At 33.5% G+C, this 22,473-nt stretch overlaps 2 protein-coding genes and 2 long non-coding RNA genes across 4 annotated transcripts in view; 3 read left to right on the forward strand and 1 right to left on the reverse strand.

The window, feature by feature from the left end:
- LOC146166723 (complement receptor type 1-like) overlaps positions 1-2,281 on the forward strand; it is a 47,397-nt gene extending 45,116 nt beyond the window's left edge. Inside the window, exons 57-58 of the mRNA XM_083384802.1 lie at positions 96-296; positions 1,721-2,281. Coding sequence (XP_083240928.1) covers positions 96-296; positions 1,721-1,917 — 398 coding nt within the window. The 3' untranslated portion in view covers positions 1,918-2,281. The remainder of the gene's footprint in view (positions 1-95; positions 297-1,720) is intronic.
- Positions 2,282-3,742: 1,461 nt separating this feature from the next.
- LOC146166724 (testis-expressed protein 264-like) lies at positions 3,743-5,461 on the reverse strand. Its single transcript, XM_083396479.1, has 3 exons — positions 5,318-5,461; positions 4,531-4,764; positions 3,743-3,878 (listed from the first exon to the last, which is right to left on the reverse strand). Exons 1-3 carry the CDS (start codon positions 5,435-5,437, stop codon positions 3,774-3,776), a joined length of 459 nt encoding a protein of 152 aa, XP_083252605.1. The 5' UTR covers positions 5,438-5,461; the 3' UTR covers positions 3,743-3,773.
- An 11,033-nt stretch (positions 5,462-16,494) lies between these two features.
- Positions 16,495-18,325, forward strand: LOC146166725 (uncharacterized). The gene is made up of 4 exons (XR_014501653.1): positions 16,495-16,663; positions 17,154-17,214; positions 17,545-17,692; positions 18,230-18,325. It is a non-coding gene; the product is annotated as an uncharacterized LOC146166725 (long non-coding RNA).
- A 17-nt stretch (positions 18,326-18,342) lies between these two features.
- Positions 18,343-21,867, forward strand: LOC146166726 (uncharacterized). The gene is made up of 4 exons (XR_014501651.1): positions 18,343-18,497; positions 18,747-18,870; positions 20,784-20,902; positions 21,422-21,867. It is a non-coding gene; the product is annotated as an uncharacterized LOC146166726 (long non-coding RNA).
- The last annotated feature ends 606 nt before the right edge of the window (positions 21,868-22,473 follow it).

A 22,473-nucleotide genomic window follows, 5' to 3' on the forward strand; every position in this document is an offset into this window, starting at 1 on the left:
TTGAGTTAGTTACCATGTCATGCTTAGGTGGCCAAATCGGGAGGTTAGATTTTGTTGTGATATGAGAAAAAATATATATATATGTTGTTTTACAGTTTGTTCTGATCCAGTTGATATCACGTCTGGCACCAGGACTGATAACTTAATGGGCAATGCTGCTTTTGTTGATGGCACATCTGTTGACTATGTTTGCGATGCTGGATTTGAACTGATTGGAATGTCAACAAGTACATGTGGTACTTTGACAGGTGTTGGAATATGGACCCCACCAAACATTCAGTCCTGTAGATTTATAGGTTTGTAAGCTTCACATAACAAATAAAAACAGTTTTAAAAAACTTTATATGATGCTTAATGTATCTCTGTTGTCTAACAAGGTGTTTTTTAACGTTTTGGGTTAAAAAAAAGTCTTAAGACGTTGCGGGATTAATTCACGTATTTTATTCACCGTGTTTAGAGTCACCAAAGGACGCACGCACGCGTCTTGAAATTAAACCTTGTGGTATCTCCGAAAATAAGATATCGATCAGATGTTTTTTACAGATTACTCAAAGCAACCCAACTTAGCTAGCAATCAGACTTATTTCAAAAATATATTAAATTTTAATATTCATATTTTATGAATATTTAAGCTTGCCCAAAGTTACTTACATAGGGTGACACCTACGAGTCTACTCTTTGAAAAGAGCCGTTACTCGACCAATAGTTATGCGCGGATAGGATATTAATATTCGTTCAAAAATTCATAAACGTTAAAAAGAGTCTGCAATGGCTGCACTAGAATCACATGTTTACAATTTGTACGCGACACTAAACTAACTAGCATAGTCGCATTTTAAATTACATTATAGAACGCCCTCAAGTAGCACCAAAGGGTAGCAATTATATAAGCGATAGACTGGTGCATCTTTAACTATGTAAAACTCGGTGAATTTACTACAAAAAATTACTGGTATTTGTTAATCGGTACAAAATTTTAAGCTGCGTGTTGTGTGATATTATCGGGTTAAACTATAAACAAACGTATTTTTAAATGTAATTTGAATCAAGGGCAGACAAATACTTAAATGCTGTTGCCTGTTGCTACCTTGCGTAGTATATACTGAAAATATGTTCTTCTGGTATTTATTTATTTATCCGACGTTTTTGGCTAACTCCGAAGAGTAGTTGCTCGGGGAAAAAATACACGATATTAACCTGTATCCTTTTTTACTTTTTATTATTATTAATAAATTAATTGGAGAAAAATGCACAACGACAACAATATATAATAGAAAAGCTAGAAAAGCAGCTAACAACCGTTTACTTTCCTGTATCGCCATACTTCCCTTTTGCAAGCCGAATATTGCTCGGAAGTTCGGATAGCAGATAACTTCGCAAAAAAGCGTAACATAGTCGGGTCACTTGCAGCATATTTACATTGACATCCCTCGCACATAAAAAGACACAAATCTTTGTGCATCCCAAAGAGTAATGACCTGGGGCAGGGGAAACACGATATTGACGTATCTAAGTAAAGGTAACTAAGAAAAAGTAAAAGAAAGTAAAATAAAAAAATAAAGTAGATAAGGGTTGTGGCTCGATTCTTCTCATTGGCCAAAAAGAAGGCCTTGATTTTCTGAGCCCAGTCCTCTGAGTCTGACAACCTGTCTCCACGAGGGAGCAGGTGCCGCCACGGAGGTAGGATATTGACCTGTATCCTAATTTGTTTTTTCTTCAGTTGTTTGCGGTGCGCCACCCGTGGGCTCGAAGGCATCTCCGACTGGAGGTACACAGACCAGCTACCTTCCCGGCGAACGGCAAGAGTACGAGTGTACCACTGCACCATTGTGCGCCCCACCCTACAACTATTGCCAAAGCGATGGCAGCTGGCTGTTTAACACACCTGGTTTAGTGAACAATGGATTGTGCTCTTAGTTGTTGTATAGACTTCTTTGTAGTATTTTACCACGGTGTCGCATCATAGGAGTTTTCCTATATCTGTTGATCCTTCCAGCGAACAGAGGTGTTCTTCGTTTTTGAATTTTTTAATATAATGTGACGAATACCCTCCACACGTTTTTAACGAAACTTACTTGTTGTCTGTTGGAAATTTCTGTCTAAAGCAGTGTTTCTCAACCTTCGCTCACTACGACGCAAAAACTAAAACGTAGGTACAACAGTGAAGCTTTGGCGACACGTTTTTCTTTGCTGAACTTTGTACGCGAATAAAGCGTAAGAAATGTCTTCGTATCACTCCCGCAATATTCTCAAATTTGAAGAAATCCTTCTCAGAACAAATCTCAATAAATCCAACAATGTGAACTACTGCAGTTGGTGTCCAACCAAATCAAACCACTACCCTATTTGGGTCGCGACCGATAGGCAAAAAGACACTGATCTAGACAAACCATGCGACCCCTTTAAAAGACCGGTTCGACCAATATACGTGTTTTTTAATTCCAATAAAAATGATGTACCAATGATACTTGGGATTCAGTGGAAATTATCGTATTGGACCGTTTATTTTTGCCACTATGCTACTAACTTTTGTCAGACGACTAAATTACTTCAAACTAGTTTGTGTCACTTTAACTTTTCGTATAGTTCATTTAGGCTTACATGTTAAATCACCTCAGTTATTCAATTTGGATATAGACCAGTTTTCACCAAACTACGTCCAGATCCGGCCCGCAGAATGAATTCTGCCAGGCGGCGGCATATTTCCGAATAAACAAAATTCTGCCGGATGCAAGTCACTTATATTTCCTTCGATTACCGATACTCCAGTTTAAATGAAGTTCGACACAAAATGTTATATCCCGACGGCGATCGTCAGGTCTTACAGGTTGACTCCTGATAAAGACAAAAATAGTCTTTGCCATATTACAATGCTTGTGTTCTCACATGATGGAGAAATTAGAAAATTTATGTTACTTAATTCACAGTAACACAAAAAAGGACTCACAAATTACCTTAAAGGACACAGGTTAAACAAAAAAAAACATTTCTTGAAAAATATCACCATCGTGTTCGTTTGAATTCGTTGGACTAACAGGTTTTGATGTACAGTCCGCTAAAATGTTGTTTTTTCGGCATGTACATTTATACGATTTATAGCAAGCTGTTAATCTGTCCTCGTCTGATAACGAGAAATTTATTTAACTTGTTTCGTTACTTAAGGCTACGCTGCAAAGTTAAGTTTAGCGTAACACACTTGTTATGTTTGAAATTCCTTAGGTATTTCGTATAAAACAAACAACATAGTATTGTAACAAAAAATAATAGGGATTTTACTTTTTAACAACAAAAATGTGCCGTCTCCTGACGATTATTCTTAAAACCTACCACATATCAAAGAACGTAAAAAACTGCCGTAATATGGCTGCCTGATATAAACGCAAATGCATAAAAGGTGTTCATATACTTTTTAATGTTAAGCTATCTTTTTCATATTAATCTTAACATTTGTTCAGAATCCCTACTATTTTTGTTGCTTTTAACGTTAAAGGAAAACAGAAGTCAAGGGGTTAGAAAATTCTGTTAACAAGAAACTTTCACGATTAGGAGTTTGCCAGATAGCCTACACGCAATTTTTCTACATAACGGCCAGTTATCTGCGTATATAAGCTTAGATGTCTTCAGACTGGCGAACAAACCACACTTACAAATTACGATGTATTTACAGTAAAATAAAGCATTTAGGTAAAATGTTAATAAAAATGAAACGGGTTACCAATGTAGGTAAATACATAAAAAGAGTGCACATAGGTAAGGTCCTTGTTACAGAAAGTTTAAGCAAGATCCATGTATTCCTTTTGGTGACTCAACACACCCATGTAGTGAATTATTTTTCCCAAGTATACTTCCACGAATGGGGCAGGGGAGAGTTGTTTTTTCTACAAATTTCAATGCATATATTTTAGTCACAATCGTGATACACAAAATGAAGTAAAAATTTACCTCAATACAACGTTACTTTAAGCAAGATTTCGTACTAAACAATCGTTTATTGTGATTCGGGGAAATTTAGCTTCTCTTGAGTGTTTGCAATGTAAAAAAAATCATAGGAAAACGATTAAGATTTAACCTAAGTAATCTTTTGTATTTTTATTCACATTTGGCCAACATACGTGGAGACTGGAGAGTTTAAGAGTGATTTTACCTATATAATTGAAACGACTTGTTGCAATAATAATAATAGATATTGTGCAAGCACGCATAAGCTTCAGGTTCCCACATACGTAGCCTAGTTGAGTATGTTTTAAAATGTTTACGTATTTTTGGTCGCCCTGTTACAGTCTGCATTGCCAGTAACTAGAATCACATATCTGCAATTTGCAATGAAGCAATAAACAGAAATCAGATTACCTTACGCGGCGTGTGTTTTTTCTGGCCGCCCTACGCGACTAGGCCATTCTCAAGAAATTAAGACCTAATTAAAGAACATTTTCAGCCCGCAACTCAACAGATTGAGAAAACGTTAAGTTCGCAACTCACTTGAAACCCCTCATTTCAGATTCACTTCGTTTTGCAAAAGCCCGTACTCACCTTGACATACTTTTCCATTGCTGGATAAACCCGCATTGCACCAAGCATGCCAGACAGGTTAAAATGAAAAGGAAACTGAGCATTAACTGCCAGTTGCACTTCTGGTAGCTCAGCGATTAAGAAGTTGTGCTTTTTCATGTGTTCAACCACGCTTGGGGATGCTTCATTGGAAGATATATCTGGATTTACAGGCAAAACCGCCCCAACTGCATACCGGAGGTTATTTTTAGGAACCTGTCACAAAAAACTATATTGAATTTTTGGCGCTCTTTCACTATTGTACGTAAAATTAATAAAAAATTTTTTTTCTTTACATACCGCATACCATATTTATTTTCTTCACATACCGCATACCACAACACATATTGTTTGGGTTAGCGTTTGGTTGAGGGTGGGTCAAGTTATTATTAATAATAAACATAATATTACTTGACCCACCCTCACCCAAACGCTAACCCGCACCCTAACCCAAACAATATGCGTTATGGTATGCGGTATTATTATTATTTTTTTTTGCTTAACTTTTCACGTACAATAGTGAAATAGCGCCAAATTTTTCAGTACGGTATACCATGTAAACAGGTATATCAGGATTTTTGGCGCTGGTCTAAAATCCTACCACAGCATTTAAATTATTAAATCAACACACACATTTTTTTGAGTTAGGGTGCGTGTTAGCGTTTGGGTTCTGGTGAATGATTCTCCCGTTTTCAATTTTAACGTCTGGCTTTGTAGCTGTATTTTGTTATTGTAAAAAAGGATTTTAGGCAGTGCCCGATTTTCTTACCACTGCTGGATCATCAAAGTAGACACCAATGCAAGGAGGATCTCCAGGAAACACAGATAATACTTCTTCAAAGTGGGGTCCGCATTTTTCGTACGGGCCTGTATGGCGTTTGTACGCCATTAAGCACCTGCCCAGCACAGGCTTGCCAACAGTAACTTTAATTGACCCGATCAAACCAAGATAACGAAGGATGTATAGCAAACCAATAATAACGACCAAAACTGCACCGAACAGCAAGACACCACCGCTGCAAGCCATCGCGTAACTTGTGAAATTGAAACAAAATCCACGCGTTTTATAGAAGATTTGTTTGGCGCGAAATTGGTTGTTTTGATCCTAAGCACGCTCTACTTTATGTTGAAATGCAAATATAACTGATTTTGAATCAGTACAATATGAATATTTTTAACAATCTTTAATATTTATGAAAAAGATTAAATTGACTTTTTAAACAAAATAATTTTTGAAATTCGACTTTAAATATTTAAATAGAGACCTACTGCTTTGGAAAATATTGCCACATATTGCACAATAGTGTGATATTCATTGCACAACGCGTTGGAAATACGTGCAAGATCAAACAACTAGTTTCGTCGAGTTAGCAAACAGTTGATTGGTTAATGCATAACATTTAAAGTTAAGAAATACAAATGGACCCTATACTTAAAAAAATATCAAAAAACGTCAAAATCGATGAAGCTCAAGTTTTTTTAATGATCAAAATAGGGGAATCCCGTTTTTAGAAACGAAAACCAAATGAACTTCATAATGAAACCATTGTCATTTCGGCGAAATAATTTTTTGGATTTTTTTTTTAATTTTTTTTTGCGCTGTTTACCACATAGTGCACATATTATGAATTGAAAGATAAAACATAATATAAATAAGTAGTTCGCTTAAATAGAACTGGCAATTCATTTCTTTGAATTATACATTAATAAGCAATAAAATACAAGTTTAATGATGTAAAAAGTAGTGCATATTCACTTAATTTTATTTTTTAAAGCTTAAGATTATTTAAAAAAATACTGGATAATCAAGACCGAATTCAAACACTATCCGAACTAAGAAAGTTTATAAAAATCGCTATGAGGCTACTATAGAACACACTAAATAAAATAACATTGGTCTCTCACTCACCTGATTAAGAAATTTACAGCGAAATGACTTTTTCGAAGCCTAATATTCGTCAAAAAAATGTTGATATTTTACGCGTTGCCAAGAAATCAAGGGCGATTTTGAAAACTATCCGAACTGAGAAAGTTTATAAAAATCGATATGTAGCTACTATAGAACACACTGAATAAAATAACACTGGTCTCTCACTCACCTGATTAAGAAATTTACAGCGAAATGACTTTTTCGAAGCCTAATATTCGTCAAAAAAATGTTGACATTTTACGCGTAGCCAAGAAATCAAGGGCGATTTTGAAAACTATCCGAACTGAGAAAGTTTATAAAAATCGCTATGAGGCTACTATAGAACACACTAAATAAAATAACATTGGTCTCTCACTCACCTGATTAAGAAATTTACAGCGAAATGACTTTTTCGAAGCCTAATATTCGTCAAAAAAATGTTGACATTTTACGCGTAGCCAAGAAATCAAGGGCGATTTTGAAAACTATCCGAACTGAGAAAGTTTATAAAAATCGCTATGAGGCTACTATAGAACACACTAAATAAAATAACATTGGTCTCTCACTCACCTGATTAAGAAATTTACAGCGAAATGACTTTTTCGAAGCCTAATATTTGTCAAAAAAATGTTGACATTTTACGCGTAGCCAAGAAATCAAGGGCGATTTTGAAAACTATCCGAACTGAGAAAGTTTATAAAAATCGCTATGAGGCTACTATAGAACACACTAAATAAAATAACATTGGTCTCTCACTCACCTGATTAAGAAATTTACAGCGAAATGACTTTTTCGAAGCCTAATATTCGTCAAAAAAATGTTGACATTTTACGCGTATAGCCAAGAAATCAAGGGCGATTTTGAAAACTATCCGAACTGAGAAAGTTTATGAAAATCGCTATGAGGTTACTATAGAACACATTAAATAAAATAACATTGGTCTCTCACTCACCTGATTAAGAAATTTACAGCGAAATGACTTTTTCGAAGCCTAATATTCGACAAAAAAATGTTGACATTTTACGCGTAGCCAAGAAATCAAGGGCGATTTTGAAAACTTTCCGAACTGAGAAAGTTTATAAAAATCGCTATGAGGCTACTATAGAACACACTAAATAAAATAACATTGGTCTCTCACTCACCTGATTAAGAAATTTACAGCGAAATGACTTTTTCGAAGCCTAATATTCGTCAAAAAAATGTTGTAATTTTACGTGTAGCCAGGAAATCAAGGGCGATTTTGAAAACTATCCGAACTGAGAAAGTTTATAAAAATCGCTATGTAGCTGCTATAGAACACACTAAATAAAATAACATTGGTCTCTCACTCACCTGATTAAGAAATTTACAGCGAAATGACGTTTTCGAAGCCTAATATTCGTCAAAAAAATGTTGATATTTTACGCGTTGCCAAGAAATCAAGGGCGATTTTGAAAACTATCCGAACTGAGAAAGTTTATAAAAATCGATATGTAGCTACTATAGAACACACTGAATAAAATAACACTGGTCTCTCACTCACCTGATTAAGAAATTTACAGCGAAATGACTTTTTCGAAGCCTAATATTCGTCAAAAAAATGTTGACATTTTACGCGTAGCCAAGAAATCAAGGGCGATTTTGAAAACTATCCGAACTGAGAAAGTTTATAAAAATCGCTATGAGGCTACTATAGAACACACTAAATAAAATAACATTGGTCTCTCACTCACCTGATTAAGAAATTTACAGCGAAATGACTTTTTCGAAGCCTAATATTCGTCAAAAAAATGTTGACATTTTACGCGTAGCCAAGAAATCAAGGGCGATTTTGAAAACTATCCGAACTGAGAAAGTTTATAAAAATCGCTATGAGGCTACTATAGAACACACTAAATAAAATAACATTGGTCTCTCACTCACCTGATTAAGAAATTTACAGCGAAATGACTTTTTCGAAGCCTAATATTTGTCAAAAAAATGTTGACATTTTACGCGTAGCCAAGAAATCAAGGGCGATTTTGAAAACTATCCGAACTGAGAAAGTTTATAAAAATCGCTATGAGGCTACTATAGAACACACTAAATAAAATAACATTGGTCTCTCACTCACCTGATTAAGAAATTTACAGCGAAATGACTTTTTCGAAGCCTAATATTCGTCAAAAAAATGTTGACATTTTACGCGTATAGCCAAGAAATCAAGGGCGATTTTGAAAACTATCCGAACTGAGAAAGTTTATGAAAATCGCTATGAGGTTACTATAGAACACATTAAATAAAATAACATTGGTCTCTCACTCACCTGATTAAGAAATTTACAGCGAAATGACTTTTTCGAAGCCTAATATTCGACAAAAAAATGTTGACATTTTACGCGTAGCCAAGAAATCAAGGGCGATTTTGAAAACTTTCCGAACTGAGAAAGTTTATAAAAATCGCTATGAGGCTACTATAGAACACACTAAATAAAATAACATTGGTCTCTCACTCACCTGATTAAGAAATTTACAGCGAAATGACTTTTTCGAAGCCTAATATTCGTCAAAAAAATGTTGTAATTTTACGTGTAGCCAGGAAATCAAGGGCGATTTTGAAAACTATCCGAACTGAGAAAGTTTATAAAAATCGCTATGTAGCTGCTATAGAACACACTAAATAAAATAACATTGGTCTCTCACTCACCTGATTAAGAAATTTACAGCGAAATGACGTTTTCGAAGCCTAATATTCGTCAAAAAAATGTTGACATTTTACGCGTAGCCAAGAAATCAAGGGCGATTTTGAAAACTATCCGAACTGAGAAAGTTTATAAAAATCGCTATGAGGCTACTATAGAACACACTAAATAAAATAACATTGGTCTCTCACTCACCTGATTAAGAAATTTACAGCGAAATGACTTTTTCGAAGCCTAATATTCGTCAAAAAAATGTTGACATTTTACGCGTATAGCCAAGAAATCAAGGGCGATTTTAAAAACTATCCGAACTGAGAAAGTTTATGAAAATCGCTATGTAGCTGCTATAGAACACACTAAATAAAATAACATTGGTCTCTCACTCACCTGATTAAGAAATTTACAGCGAAATGACTTTTTCGAAGCCCAATATTTGACAAAAAAATGTTGACATTTTTTCTAACTTAGAAGATGCATTATTACATTTTACAGGTAGGGAATTACTCAAGGTCGATTTTAAAAATATCCCAAATACTTTTTCGAAAGCCTAATATTCGTTCTGCATATTGGTGAGCTTTAATTGTATATTTTTATTGCAATAATATGTTTGTATTTCGTGATTCATTTCGTATTTGAAAACCGCATAGTAATTCGGTTGTTTAAAACGCCACAATGGTCATTGTGTTGTTGATAACACGCTGGATTCAAATTTCATTTTTTCTTATTTTGTTTCTTGTCGTTTAAATGTTACATTAGTTGAGCGTGGTAAAATAGCACTGTTTACGCTTAGCAGTTTTGTGATAGTTTATCTGACTTAATCAAAATGTAGCAAAACACAAGAAACTGTTTAATAAGTTAAATATTACAGTACTAACTCAGTAATTAGTTTACCGTGCTTAAAATAAATTTGACGCAGCTACATGTTACTGTAAATCTGTTATATGTCGATGTAGAGTTTAAAAAAAATTGCAAGATACTAAAATTTCGGTAAATTTGGTATCCAACACAACATTAAATTCCCTATGTGCTAAATATTGAAAAAAGTAGGAAAGGTTTAGTATTGTTGCTGCCAGTTTAGGAATTATCCAAATTTCAAACCTACTTTTTATATGTTAGACGTGAAACATTTAACTATAGCGTTTGGCCTAATCTAAAAAGCTTTGGTATCAGGTTTTCATTGAATAAGGTTTATTAAAGTTGACTATTCTTAAAAAAATTACCACTTTAGGATACTATTTAAAATGTTGAAATAGATTTTGTTCAGATGTTTGTTAATTGCAAATGCAATTCGCAAAGTACACATAACAATACTATGTTCCGTACCTGTGTAAAAAGTACGTGCCAGTTAACATATTCGAATGGTTGATTTTTAAATCACTTTTTCGCTGTTGAGAATAATGTTTTGTGTTTTGTTGCTTTCAGCTTAAGATTTTTGATCTGCTTATTTCCAACTGCGACTTATTGAAAAGCAAAAGTGTGATAATTTGAAAGGGTTGATTGTATCGACTTACAATTTACTGACCTATACAGTGCTGATTTGTTTCAGGAAGTGTGGGCTTGTGACTGGCATTTTACTTCTTTATCGCTTGTTCATAAACGAGTTTACGAAATTTTTTAGTAAGTTTTACAGAGAGGAAAGAGATGTTTCGGCGCAAGGAGAGGGTTCGAGGGTATCGGACGAGGACGAAGAAGTACATTCTCGGTGTGAGCGGGAAGCAGACGGCCTACCTTCGACCAGAGCCGTCCAGACTGCCTTCGGTGCTTCTGGTGACGGACAGCAACGGCCGGAACATCGTTTATCCGCAGGTACAGCAAACTTAGATCAAGAAAAGGCTTTATTTTAGACAATTGTAGCATTATTAGGCGAGTTATTACTTCCACAACACTTTTGATTAGTTATTATTTTCTTCCATTTGAATTCGCAATAATTATAGATCGAGAGATTTAAAACTTTCTCTCTATACATGTTTTTGGCTTTTTGCCTGCAGCGGGTGGCGGCTATATAAGTATAGTATTAAGATGTCTTGACAGATTAATAACTTCTTAGTACAGTTTAATATAAAACACGTGGTTTAAATTCACGCAAAATTTTGTTTCCCGCCATTATTACTAGTGTATTTGACACCTTACTAGTAAATATCATGAGCAGTTATAATATAGGCTAAATTCTTGTTGCGTTTAAATAAACTGTACAGTTTAAAACGCATGTTCAAAGTTTCGTAACTTTATTAGGCTATCTACATCAAATTTAGATGCGAACCATCACTTACAAGTAACCTTTTAAAAATATCAATTAAACGTTTTTGTGAAATGCTCAACTGTGACGAAACAGTTAACCAGAATATACTAATTGTAATTCCGTGTGGATTTCAAAGGCACGTAGAAAAGGCGAAATTCATACTTAGTGTAAAAAATTTACGAACATCTGCCTATCATGATAAATAAGCCAATTCATATTTATATATTCGGTTGGTAGGAATAGAAGATGTACAGGAAGGGATTATTAAAAAATATGTACTTTTTCTGCCTTTATTGGCATTAATGTACTTTGTTTACTTTATTGGCTTATATAAATTTTCAAGCTCAATTTTAATTACGCATTTTCAAATGTCCTAATATTAATGTATAAACACTGATTTTTAAAAAAGGACCTTAATTTACATACAGACCAAATAAAAAATATTTTTTACGAGCAGATAGACTTTTTCACAACTCATGAACAATACAAAACAACTTTTATCTTAATGCATTTCAAGGTGGTGAAGTGCGCGAGCGAGGTGTTCTCTCTGTCTGCGATTTCGATCCCAGGCGGGGAGATCGACCATGGTGCGATCGAGCTGACGGAGGGGACGCGGTTCGAGAACGTGAGCTACATCGTTCTTGCACTTGGCACCAACGACTTCAGGAGGTGGTGGGACAACGACATCGGTGCCAAGTGTAAGAACATCATCGATGTATGTCGGGAGTGGTATCCAGGTTCCGAGGTATGTAAACCGTACATTAAGTTTAATCCAGTCTTAAAGAGTCAACCGTAATAATCCGCTTTATTCGTTATTTTAATCATGGTTTTTTGAAATATTTAAATTACAAAGTTTATAAAAAATAACATCGTACAGCAATTCATCAAAAACAGTATAAGAATATGAGTTACAGCGTAAAAGTCGCCAACAATACACTCGCGTTGGTTACATTTAACATTTTTGTAACGAGAATAATGAAACAAAATACTTAAAAGTAAATTTAATTTTACACTGCGCTCTACCGTCAAAGATCAATTTATTGTCGTTAATATACAAATGACTGACCCTAATTCTTTATTGTTTTTTTTTGTTTTTTATTTCAATTGGCGCAACAACATTTAAACCTATGAAAATATTTATTTTTAGATCGTGCTCGCCGAGATCCTCCCGCAGACCGGTCCCCATGCTGCGCACGTCGATGAGGCCAACAGCGTTCTTTGGAACGTTGCTCGTCGTGAGAAACTTTCGTTTCTTCACTTCGACATCGGCGAGGAGAGGGAGATGTGGAGTGATGATGTGCATCTCTCTGATGCTGGTCTACGGAGGTACATGACCAGCATCGAGGACCACATGGGCGCCCTCATCCAGGCTCGTGTGGTCCAGGAGAGAGAAGAAGTTCGTCACACGAGCGATGGTATGAAGGCCATTTATAATGAATAGTTTAAAACGTTAACCACAAAGCAAAACAAAGAATGTTATATTGTACTAAAATATATAAGTCCTCTTCTAAGCAACAAATACAAGGCTTCGAAAAAGTCATTTCGCTGTAAATTTCTTAATCAGGTGAGTGAGAGACCAATGTTATTTTATTTAGTGTGTTCTATAGTAGCCTCATAGCGATTTTTATAAACTTTCTCAGTTCGGATAGTTTTCAAAATCGCCCTTGATTTCTTGGCTATACGCGTAAAATGTCAACATTTTTTTGACAAACATTATGCTTCGAAAATGCCATTTCGCTGTAAATTTCTTAATCAGGTGAGTGAGAGACCAATGTTATTTTAGTTAGTGTGTTCTATAGTAGCCTCATAGCGATTTTTATAAACTTTCTCAGTTCGGATAGTTTTCAAAATCGCCCTTGATTTCTTGGCTATACGCGTAAAATATCAACATTTTTTTGTCGAATATTAGGCTTCGAAAAAGTCATTTCGCTGTAAATTTCTTAATCAGGTGAGTGAGAGACCAATGTTATTTTATTTAGTGTGTTCTATAGTAGCCTCATAGCGATTTTTATAAACTTTCTCAGTTCGGATAGTTTTCAAAATCGCCCTTGATTTCTTGGCTATACGCGTAAAATGTCAACATTTTTTTGACAAACATTATGCTTCGAAAATGCCATTTCGCTGTAAATTTCTTAATCAGGTGAGTGAGAGACCAATGTTATTTTAGTTAGTGTGTTCTATAGTAGCCTCATAGCGATTTTTATAAACTTTCTCAGTTCGGATAGTTTTCAAAATCGCCCTTGATTTCTTGGCTATACGCGTAAAATGTCAACATTTTTTTGACAAACATTATGCTTCGAAAAAGTCATTTCGCTGTAAATTTCTTAATCAGGTGAGTGAGAGACCAATGTTATTTTATTTAGTGTGTTCTATAGTAGCCTCATAGCGATTTTTATAAACTTTCTCAGTTCGGATAGTTTTCAAAATCGCCCTTGATTTCCTGGCAACGCGTAAAATATCAACATTTTTTTGACGAATATTAGGCTTCGAAAAAGTCATTTCGCTGTAAATTTCTTAATCAGGTGAGTGAGAGACCAATGTTATTTTATTTAGTGTGTTCTATAGTAGCCTCATAGCGATTTTTATAAACTTTCTCAGTTCGGATAGTTTTCAAAATCGCCCTTGATTTCTTGGCTACGCGTAAAATGTCAACATTTTTTTGTCGAATATTAGGCTTCGAAAAAGTCATTTCGCTGTAAATTTCTTAATCAGGTGAGTGAGAGACCAATGTTATTTTATTTAGTGTGTTCTATAGTAGCCTCATAGCGATTTTTATAAACTTTCTCAGTTCGGATAGTATTCAAAATCGCCCTTGATTTCTTGGCTGCGCGTAAAATGTCAACATTTTTTTGATGAATATTAGGCTTCGAAAAAGTCATTTCGCTGTAAATTTCTTAATCAGGTGAGTGAGAGACCAATGTTATTTTATTTAGTGTGTTCTATAGTAGCCTCATAGCGATTTTTATAAACTTTCTCAGTTCGGATAGTTTTCAAAATCGCTCTTGCTTTCTTCTCTATACGCGTAAATTGTCAACATTTTCTTGAAGAATATTAGGCTTCGAAAAAGTCATTTCGCTGTAAATTTCTTAATCAGGTGAGTGAGAGACCAATGTTATTTTATTTAGTGTGTTCTATAGTAGCTACATAGCGATTTTTATAAACTTTCTCAGTTCGGATAGTTTTCAAAATCGCCCTTGATTTCTTGGCTGCGCGTAAAATGTCAACATTTTTTTGTCGAATATTAGGCTTCGAAAAAGTCATTTCGCTGTAAATTTCTTAATCAGGTGAGTGAGAGACCAATGTTATTTTATTTAGTGTGTTCTATAGTAGCCTCATAGCGATTTTTATAAACTTTCTCAGTTCGGATAGTTTTCAAAATCGCTCTTGCTTTCTTCTCTATACGCGTAAATTGTCAACATTTTCTTGAAGAATATTAGGCTTCGAAAAGGTCATTTCGCTGTAAATTTCTTAATCAGGTGAGTGAGAGACCAATGTTATTTTATTTAGTGTGTTCTATAGTAGCTACATAGCGATTTTTATAAACTTTCTCAGTTCGGATAGTTTTCAAAATCGCCCTTGATTTCTTGGCTATACGCGTAAAATATCAACATTTTTTTGACGAATATTAGGCTTCGAAAAAGTCATTTCGCTGTAAATTTCTTAATCAGGTGAGTGAGAGACCAATGTTATTTTATTTAGTGTGTTCTATAGTAGCCTCATAGAGATTTTTATAAACTTTCTCAGTTTGGATAGTTTTCAAAATCGCCCTTGATTTCCTGGCAACGCGTAAAATATCAACATTTTTTTGACGAATATTAGGCTTCGAAAAAGTCATTTCGCTGTAAATTTCTTAATCAGGTGAGTGAGAGACCAATGTTATTTTATTTAGTGTGTTCTATAGTAGCCTCATAGCGATTTTTATAAACTTTCTCAGTTCGGATAGTTTTCAAAATCGCCCTTGATTTCCTGGCAACGCGTAAAATATCAACATTTTTTTGACGAATATTAGGCTTCGAAAAGGTCATTTCGCTGTAAATTTCTTAATCAGGTGACTGAGAGACCAATGTTATTTTGTTTAGTGTGTTCTATATCAGCTACATAGCGATTTTTATAAACTTCATCAGTTCGGATAGTGTTTTAAATATTCGGTCTTGATTATCCAGTATTTCTTTAAATAATTTTAAGCTTTAAAAACTAAAATTAAGTGAATATGCACTACTTTTTGCATCATTAAATTTGTATTTTATTGCTTATCAATGTATATACTTCAAAGAAATGAATTGCCTGTTCTATTTTAGCGGACTACTTATTTATATTTTGTTTTATCTTTCAATTCACAATATATGTACTATGTGGTAAACAGCGAAAAAAATTAAAAAAAAAAATCAAAAAAATTGCAAAAATTTATTTCGCCGAAATGACAATGGTATAATGAAGTCTTCATTACTCACTCTGTTTTTGTTGTAAAAAAAACTTAATTTCATCTAAAACATATATGTTATAGTTTAAAATTGTAAAAATTGGAATAACCTTCTTTCTAGCAATAATTTTTTTTTTGGTAAAATTTGAAACAACCTGCTTTGTTAAATCAAATGTTTTACGCTTTATAAATACACAAGTGGCAGGTTCTTCATGGACGCTGTTATTTTAACACACTCTTTGTTTATTTTAAGTAAGTAAAGATTGGTGTTCTGTGTTAGTAAGGAAAACATTGTTTAAAAAAATTATATATTTGATTTGTTGTTACTGTTATGACAGTCATATTTACATTGAAATATGTAGAGAGGAGGCTATTTACCCGAACACTACAGTAGTTCAAATCAACATATTATACTAACGAATGCAAGCGTAAAAGAGTGATTTGGGCAAAAAGCAACCTCCGTAAACATGTTTATTTTTAGCTCACATTTTAAACTATATCAAATGTTTTAAGTTTCCTCTTATTTTGCTAAACGCCTATTTTGTAAATTGTTTTTTTTAATATAGTTTTTCAATCCCCTGCACTGAGTGACAAATTTGTCGTTTGTTTATTATATATAAAGTTATAATATAGACTTCTAATTTTTTTATAATCCTTAGTTTTAAATACCTATGATTACTTTAATTTTGTTGATTTTTACTTTGATCAGGTGGATTTGGTTTGTGCTTTTTTTATCTCTATAGCTGACCTACACTGTTTTAAAAAATGCATAGTTTTTGAAATTTATTTTGGTTACAACTGCACTCGCGTTGGGTTTTCCGAAGTTTTGGGTATGGTACCACTCAATTACAATAGAATATCCTGATAAAGAGTATGATTTCATAGTAGGTAAGTACCTATTCAGTCCTTTTTTATGCAAAGCACAAATAAACATTAAAACCAAGCATATCTCTTCAGATAACTGTGTAAAAATATAATATGTTGCACTGAATATGTGATAATGGAAATAACCTAGACCCTTTCAAAATAAATGTTAACCTTAATTCCTGATCGGTAACAGCAGAATTCTCTAAGAAAGCTAGCTATTCAGGTCAGACACTATTAAAACATCTTAAAATATATTGCCAATAAAGGCATCATCAATATATATCTCAATTGAAATAAATGATTTTTTTATTAGTGCCTGACCTGTATTCTAGCTTGCTAGAATATTCTGCTGTTAAACATATAGGCTAAATTGTTATTGTGACTTTTATTTTGATTCTTCAAAGTATTAAGCATACTTAAAATTGCAAACAACACGCAATTTAAAAATTATTGTTAAAATTAATTTAATTTTTGTTTTTTATTTCCATTAATTATGACTATCATATTTCAGTTGGATCTGGTGCCTCAGGAAATGTTGTTGCAAGTAGACTAAGTGAGATTTCTTCACAAAGGTTTATTTTTTTGTTTCTGTCTTTAGAGCATTGCAGTGGTTCTCAAGCTTTTTTAGTCCACGTCTAAATCCCTTCTAGCATAACATTTCACAGACTTGTTTAATAGAAATAATATATAGATTATGACACTAAACAGTATTCTAAAAACCAAAAGAGAGTTGCTTATGAAACACTTCTAATTTCATTTTAGCTTAAATGCACCAATGCCTGCTTAAGAACAATTTTTACTTTTTTAAAAAATTATTGTATTTGGCCTCTTTGTTACCAAGAAGCCCTCATGATGTCATTAATGATTTTGCATATATAGCACAAGAAATAAACTACATTCAGAGTATTGTTGCTTGAAGCTGGTGATGAGGAATTTATCAATACCTTCATGGAAATTCCAATGCTTGTCCCATATCTACAGCGAAGCAGTATTGACTGGCAACATGTGACTGAACCCCAGTAGTTTTCATTTTCGGCACTTAAACAAAAGGTGGAAATATAGTTTTGGATCTGAATGAGTATTATGTTGATCTATTGAAAAATACCATTTTAATAAGATGCAGTCCTTAGCACATCTCTGTACCCAATGGATGACATTGCAACTGTTTGAGCTGTGTTACTTCAAAAAAAATGTAAACCAATGTAATAACTTGACTAATAAATAAACATTATGCTAATGTAACTAAAAAAGTTTGTTTATGCTGCTTTGCATATTTCTGGTTTATTTGTAAGCTAGATTTATATCTATCTTCAACGTATTTTGGTCTTTCAAATAGCTGGATACATAAAACAATTGTATAAACTGGTAGAACCATATACTCCATTATTATATATATTTTAAAGGTTTTATTTATTACCACACAAAGCATTTTAACCTAATTTTAGCAACAGCTCTTACGAAAAGACAACCAAAACAAAAAGACAACCAAATCCTTTTTTCTTTCTTTTTCTTTTTATCATATTATGGTACAATGGAAAACAATAAAAGTTGTTGCTCTATCTTACATCTTTTTACTTCTTTTAAAAGGGGCTTTTGGCCTTGTGGCAAAGTTCTTGGCGGCTCAACCTCTATCAACTACATGATCTACGCCAGAGGAAGCCAGCATGATTTTGATTCTTGAAATGCTTCTGGAGTGTCTGGCTGGAGTATGATGATGTTCTGCCATACTTTAGAAAGGCCGAAAGAACCCTTTTGAACTATCAACGTCCATCTTTAGTGGAAGCAGTGACACTAGTGAACTTACTCTTTCAACCTCAGGAAGAATTGCCGATTTTTTTCTTGCAGGCACCAAAAGGTACAGTGCTTTAGTTGGTGTTTGGACTGCTAGACCAGCAAATTTTGTTATTGTGTTTAGGTGACTTCCTATTTATAATACAGTAATAAAATGTAAATAATACTTTGTAGAACAATGTGTGTTGTACTGCTGTTTTTTCAAATTGGTGGTATACTGTTATTATAAATGTGTGTGTTTTGTAACTTGGATACAATATTGTTGATTGTTGTTGTAAACATTTTTTTTTTAATAATTGTTTTTTTCTTGAAGGTTTCTTGCAAAGGGAACCTAATAATGAAACAGATGATGCTACATTTATTTGGGGATTTACAAAGGTGCATGGTCGTCGCCAAAGTGCATCAACTGCCTATTTATATCCTATAGCAAATCAAAGGTATTTTTAGAAGTTTTTTTACACTTGATGTGATTATGTATATGTAAAGTATAACTAATTGGGAACTGCATGTAATTACATTGTTAAAATTAAATTGATTGGGTATGTATTTTTATGATTTTTGGTACTGTAAAATTAAATCAACCTTATTTACAAATAAAGCTACAATGCAAATATCAAATTTCAGTGTACATTTCTCCTTGTTTTACTTTTTTGTTAAATGTATAACATTTTTTTTGCTTTGAAGCATAATGGATGGAGGTTATAGTAAGGCGTAGTAAGAATATCAAAGCCCATACATAAGTAGGTATCATTTTGACTGTTTCAAATAACTCGCTGAAAAATTATTAAAGAGTTATTCAAAACTTTCAAAATGATACCTACTTGTGTATGCGCTTTGATATCCTTACTGCATATTTTTTTAATTTGTTGCTTTACGAGGAAACTTTTAGGCTTGCTGTTCTATGTTTGCCAATACACATGCTTTTTGTTTGCAATTAATGCTAGTTTTTATTTCACAATTTTGAATATCGTGTGCAATGCTCATGTAAATAAGATTCTATTCAAATCCAATACAAATGGTGAAGTGTATGCATCAGGTGTTTCGTAGGGAAGTTATTTTAAGTGCCGGAGCAGTTGGGACACCTCATTTGCTAATGTTATCTGGGATTGGACCAGAGCAACAGTTTAAAAATCATAAAGTATCTTTACTTAGCATGCATGACAAGTGTAGCGAATGTGTCTCTAGGCATGTTGTCAACCTTAGTGGGGACAAAGGGTGGTGTTTTTTTAGTTCAAAGTTTGTCATGTGTCACATTTGCAAGTTATTACCCGGGCAATATTCTAGGTTATGATAATGACCGATATTTTTCCTTTTATAAGAAAAAAATTAGTGGCTGTTGTATTTTGGGGATACGTTCCCACTTCCCATCAATGGGAAAAGACTGATCAACAATGTTGTTTAACATATACATCACAGCAAAATGTTTTAACAAATAAAAAGAAATAAGCAAAATAAGTTGTTTTATGTTAAAAATTAGAATTTTAATGAAATCTATGTCACAAAGGTACTCTATGTATGTCACAAAGGTACTCTATGTACTGAATAAAAAAATATTTACTGGCAATTCAAACTGACAGTTACTATTAAAACACACTTGCAATGTCACACAACCATGCAAAAAGCACCTATTATCGAAAAAGTTGTAGCATTAGATGAAACAACATACTCTTTAGTTATGCAAGAAATGCACTGTTTTAAAAATGCCAGTGTTGAATACTCCATATACCAAATGTTAACCTTGTAAGCTGAAATAATATTTCGTCCAATCACTTTTTAGTAATCCTACTGTTTCAGAAAAATTACACTTTTTATACTGCTACATATTAAGCTTTCTAGCATCATGGGGTTGTAATTGGTTGTAGAATAAACATTTGAGCCCATAGAGAAGTAGGTTGCATGGTTTGGACATTTTGAATCTTTCAAGTACATTTATTTATATTCATCATTAGGCTTTGTAAAACTAAAGTGTATTAATTTGTATTTATTGCAAAGACTTGATGCGCACACATATGTGTGTTAGCAACTGTGCTAGCGCTTTGTGAAGCTGCTTTTTGCCCAACGGTTATGGCTTATGTATCATTAGTACACTGAAAGCCCTGGGATAACTGGAAGTTGTGAGTTCGAACCTCACTACAGGCTAGTTGTTTTTCTAGCCTGCCCTGCATGCATCATTGATCGACAGATTCGAAGAGTCTGCGATGGCTTTTGGTGTACAGGTACTAGTTTGTAACAATTTCAAATAGCCTTCAAGTTGCCCTTGTTTTTCAAAAATATAATTCTGGTATTTTCATTATATTGCTTTTTATTGTTTACCCCTCTGTTAAAGAAACTAATAATTTTGTTTTGTTAGATACCAACTATTAAAACCTGAAAGGCGTGGGATCGAATCTGCAAGATCATCTACTTTTTCTAACTTACTTTAAGTCCAACAAAACTGATCTTTTAGGCGATGTATTCACTGCATCAAGTGTAGGTTTTATTGAAATTGTTTTATCACAGAATAAACTGCTACTGCCAGGCATTGTATCAATTATAAAATTCTTCCGGCAAATCTTTTTTATTAATAAATGTAGTGACGTTTGATAACCAATACAGAAAATCTTCATCAGGGTTTCATCATGAACTTGCAACTGGGTAAAAATATATATATTTTCTACTATGTCTTGTTTTCCTGCTGTTTTTTCTTAATTTTTTGCCTGCTATATATTTTTTTCGCCCAGTTGCAAGTTTGTTGCCCTGACAAAGATTTACCGTATAGGTTATAGAAACATCAAAACATTTATTAATAAAAAATTTTCGCCGAAGAACAATTTTATAATTGTTTTTCAGAACTTTTTGGTATTTAGGACAATGAGGAATAAAGACTTATCTTGTAAATGTAAGACTTAGTATATTTCAGTCTTCGGGTAAAGCATTATTTTTTAATTTAAATTTAGCCAAAACTATTTGTAATACTTCCGTTCCCTACAATTAGTTGCTTTTTTACAGGATTACACCAGATCTTATTCCATATTTGATTTCTGGAACTGGAGACTACAGTGGAATTGCTATGAATGCATTAGGTCTTTTGAAGTTTGATAAAGATTACAGGTTCAATAGGGAATATTCTTCAAAAAAAAAGTTTATGACAATCGTTTGTTGTTCTTTATCTTCGAATTTGTTGTCACAGAATCAAATGGTAAACGTATGCAGTTGATGTCTAATGCAAATGATAAGGTTTGACTAACTGAATACTTAAAAAGATTTGCAGTCTTTCTTAAAAATTGTTAAACAGGCTTGCAGAGTTACGACTCACTGGAAATCTATCAGATTTTACAGTGCTGTTTGGAATCTGTCATCCATACAGCGTTGGAATGATACAATTGAATTCATCCAATTACTTAAACCGACCACTTATTCAACCAAATTACCTCTCCGACCCACGTGATGTGGATGTTATGGTCAAAGGTAATACAAAAAGGCTGGTAAATATGATGACCCAGCACCTGACAAAAAGTAATGCGAAATAAATGTATGTAAGTCTACAGGGTTGCCACAAGGTCTTTAAATGTATCTTATGTGCAGCTTTAAATTAAATTAAAGAAATATCGAGCGATTCAATTTAAGATTTTTTAAAGCGTATAAATTTTCTTTGAAGTCTAAATTTTTTCATAAAATTGTGTGGCTCTGTATATTGTGTATATTATATATATATATATATAAAACATATTTGGGTACATTATGCATGGATCTGTAATATAGCTTGATAATAAATTGCAAAGTCAAAAAGGACGAGTTGGATTGACATCATCTTGATTATGACCTTTCGATACGAAACGATGATACATAATATAAAGGTTGTATGGAAATGTCTTAGTCAATATGATGTTGATCTACTCGGCCTTTTTGGCTTTGCAATTCATCATAAAAGATATTTTATGTGTAATTAATTTAACACTAACAATTTTGGCATCAAGAAAAGACATATCCCTAATAGTAACCCTTTGCTTTTAAGGGCTATTTGTAAATAATTTAAAATCTGGAAATAAAATGCACCAAAT

Source organism: Ascidiella aspersa, chromosome 1, assembly GCF_963924565.1.
Source record: "Ascidiella aspersa chromosome 1, kaAscAspe10.2, whole genome shotgun sequence".
NCBI lineage: Eukaryota > Metazoa > Chordata > Ascidiacea > Phlebobranchia > Ascidiidae > Ascidiella > Ascidiella aspersa.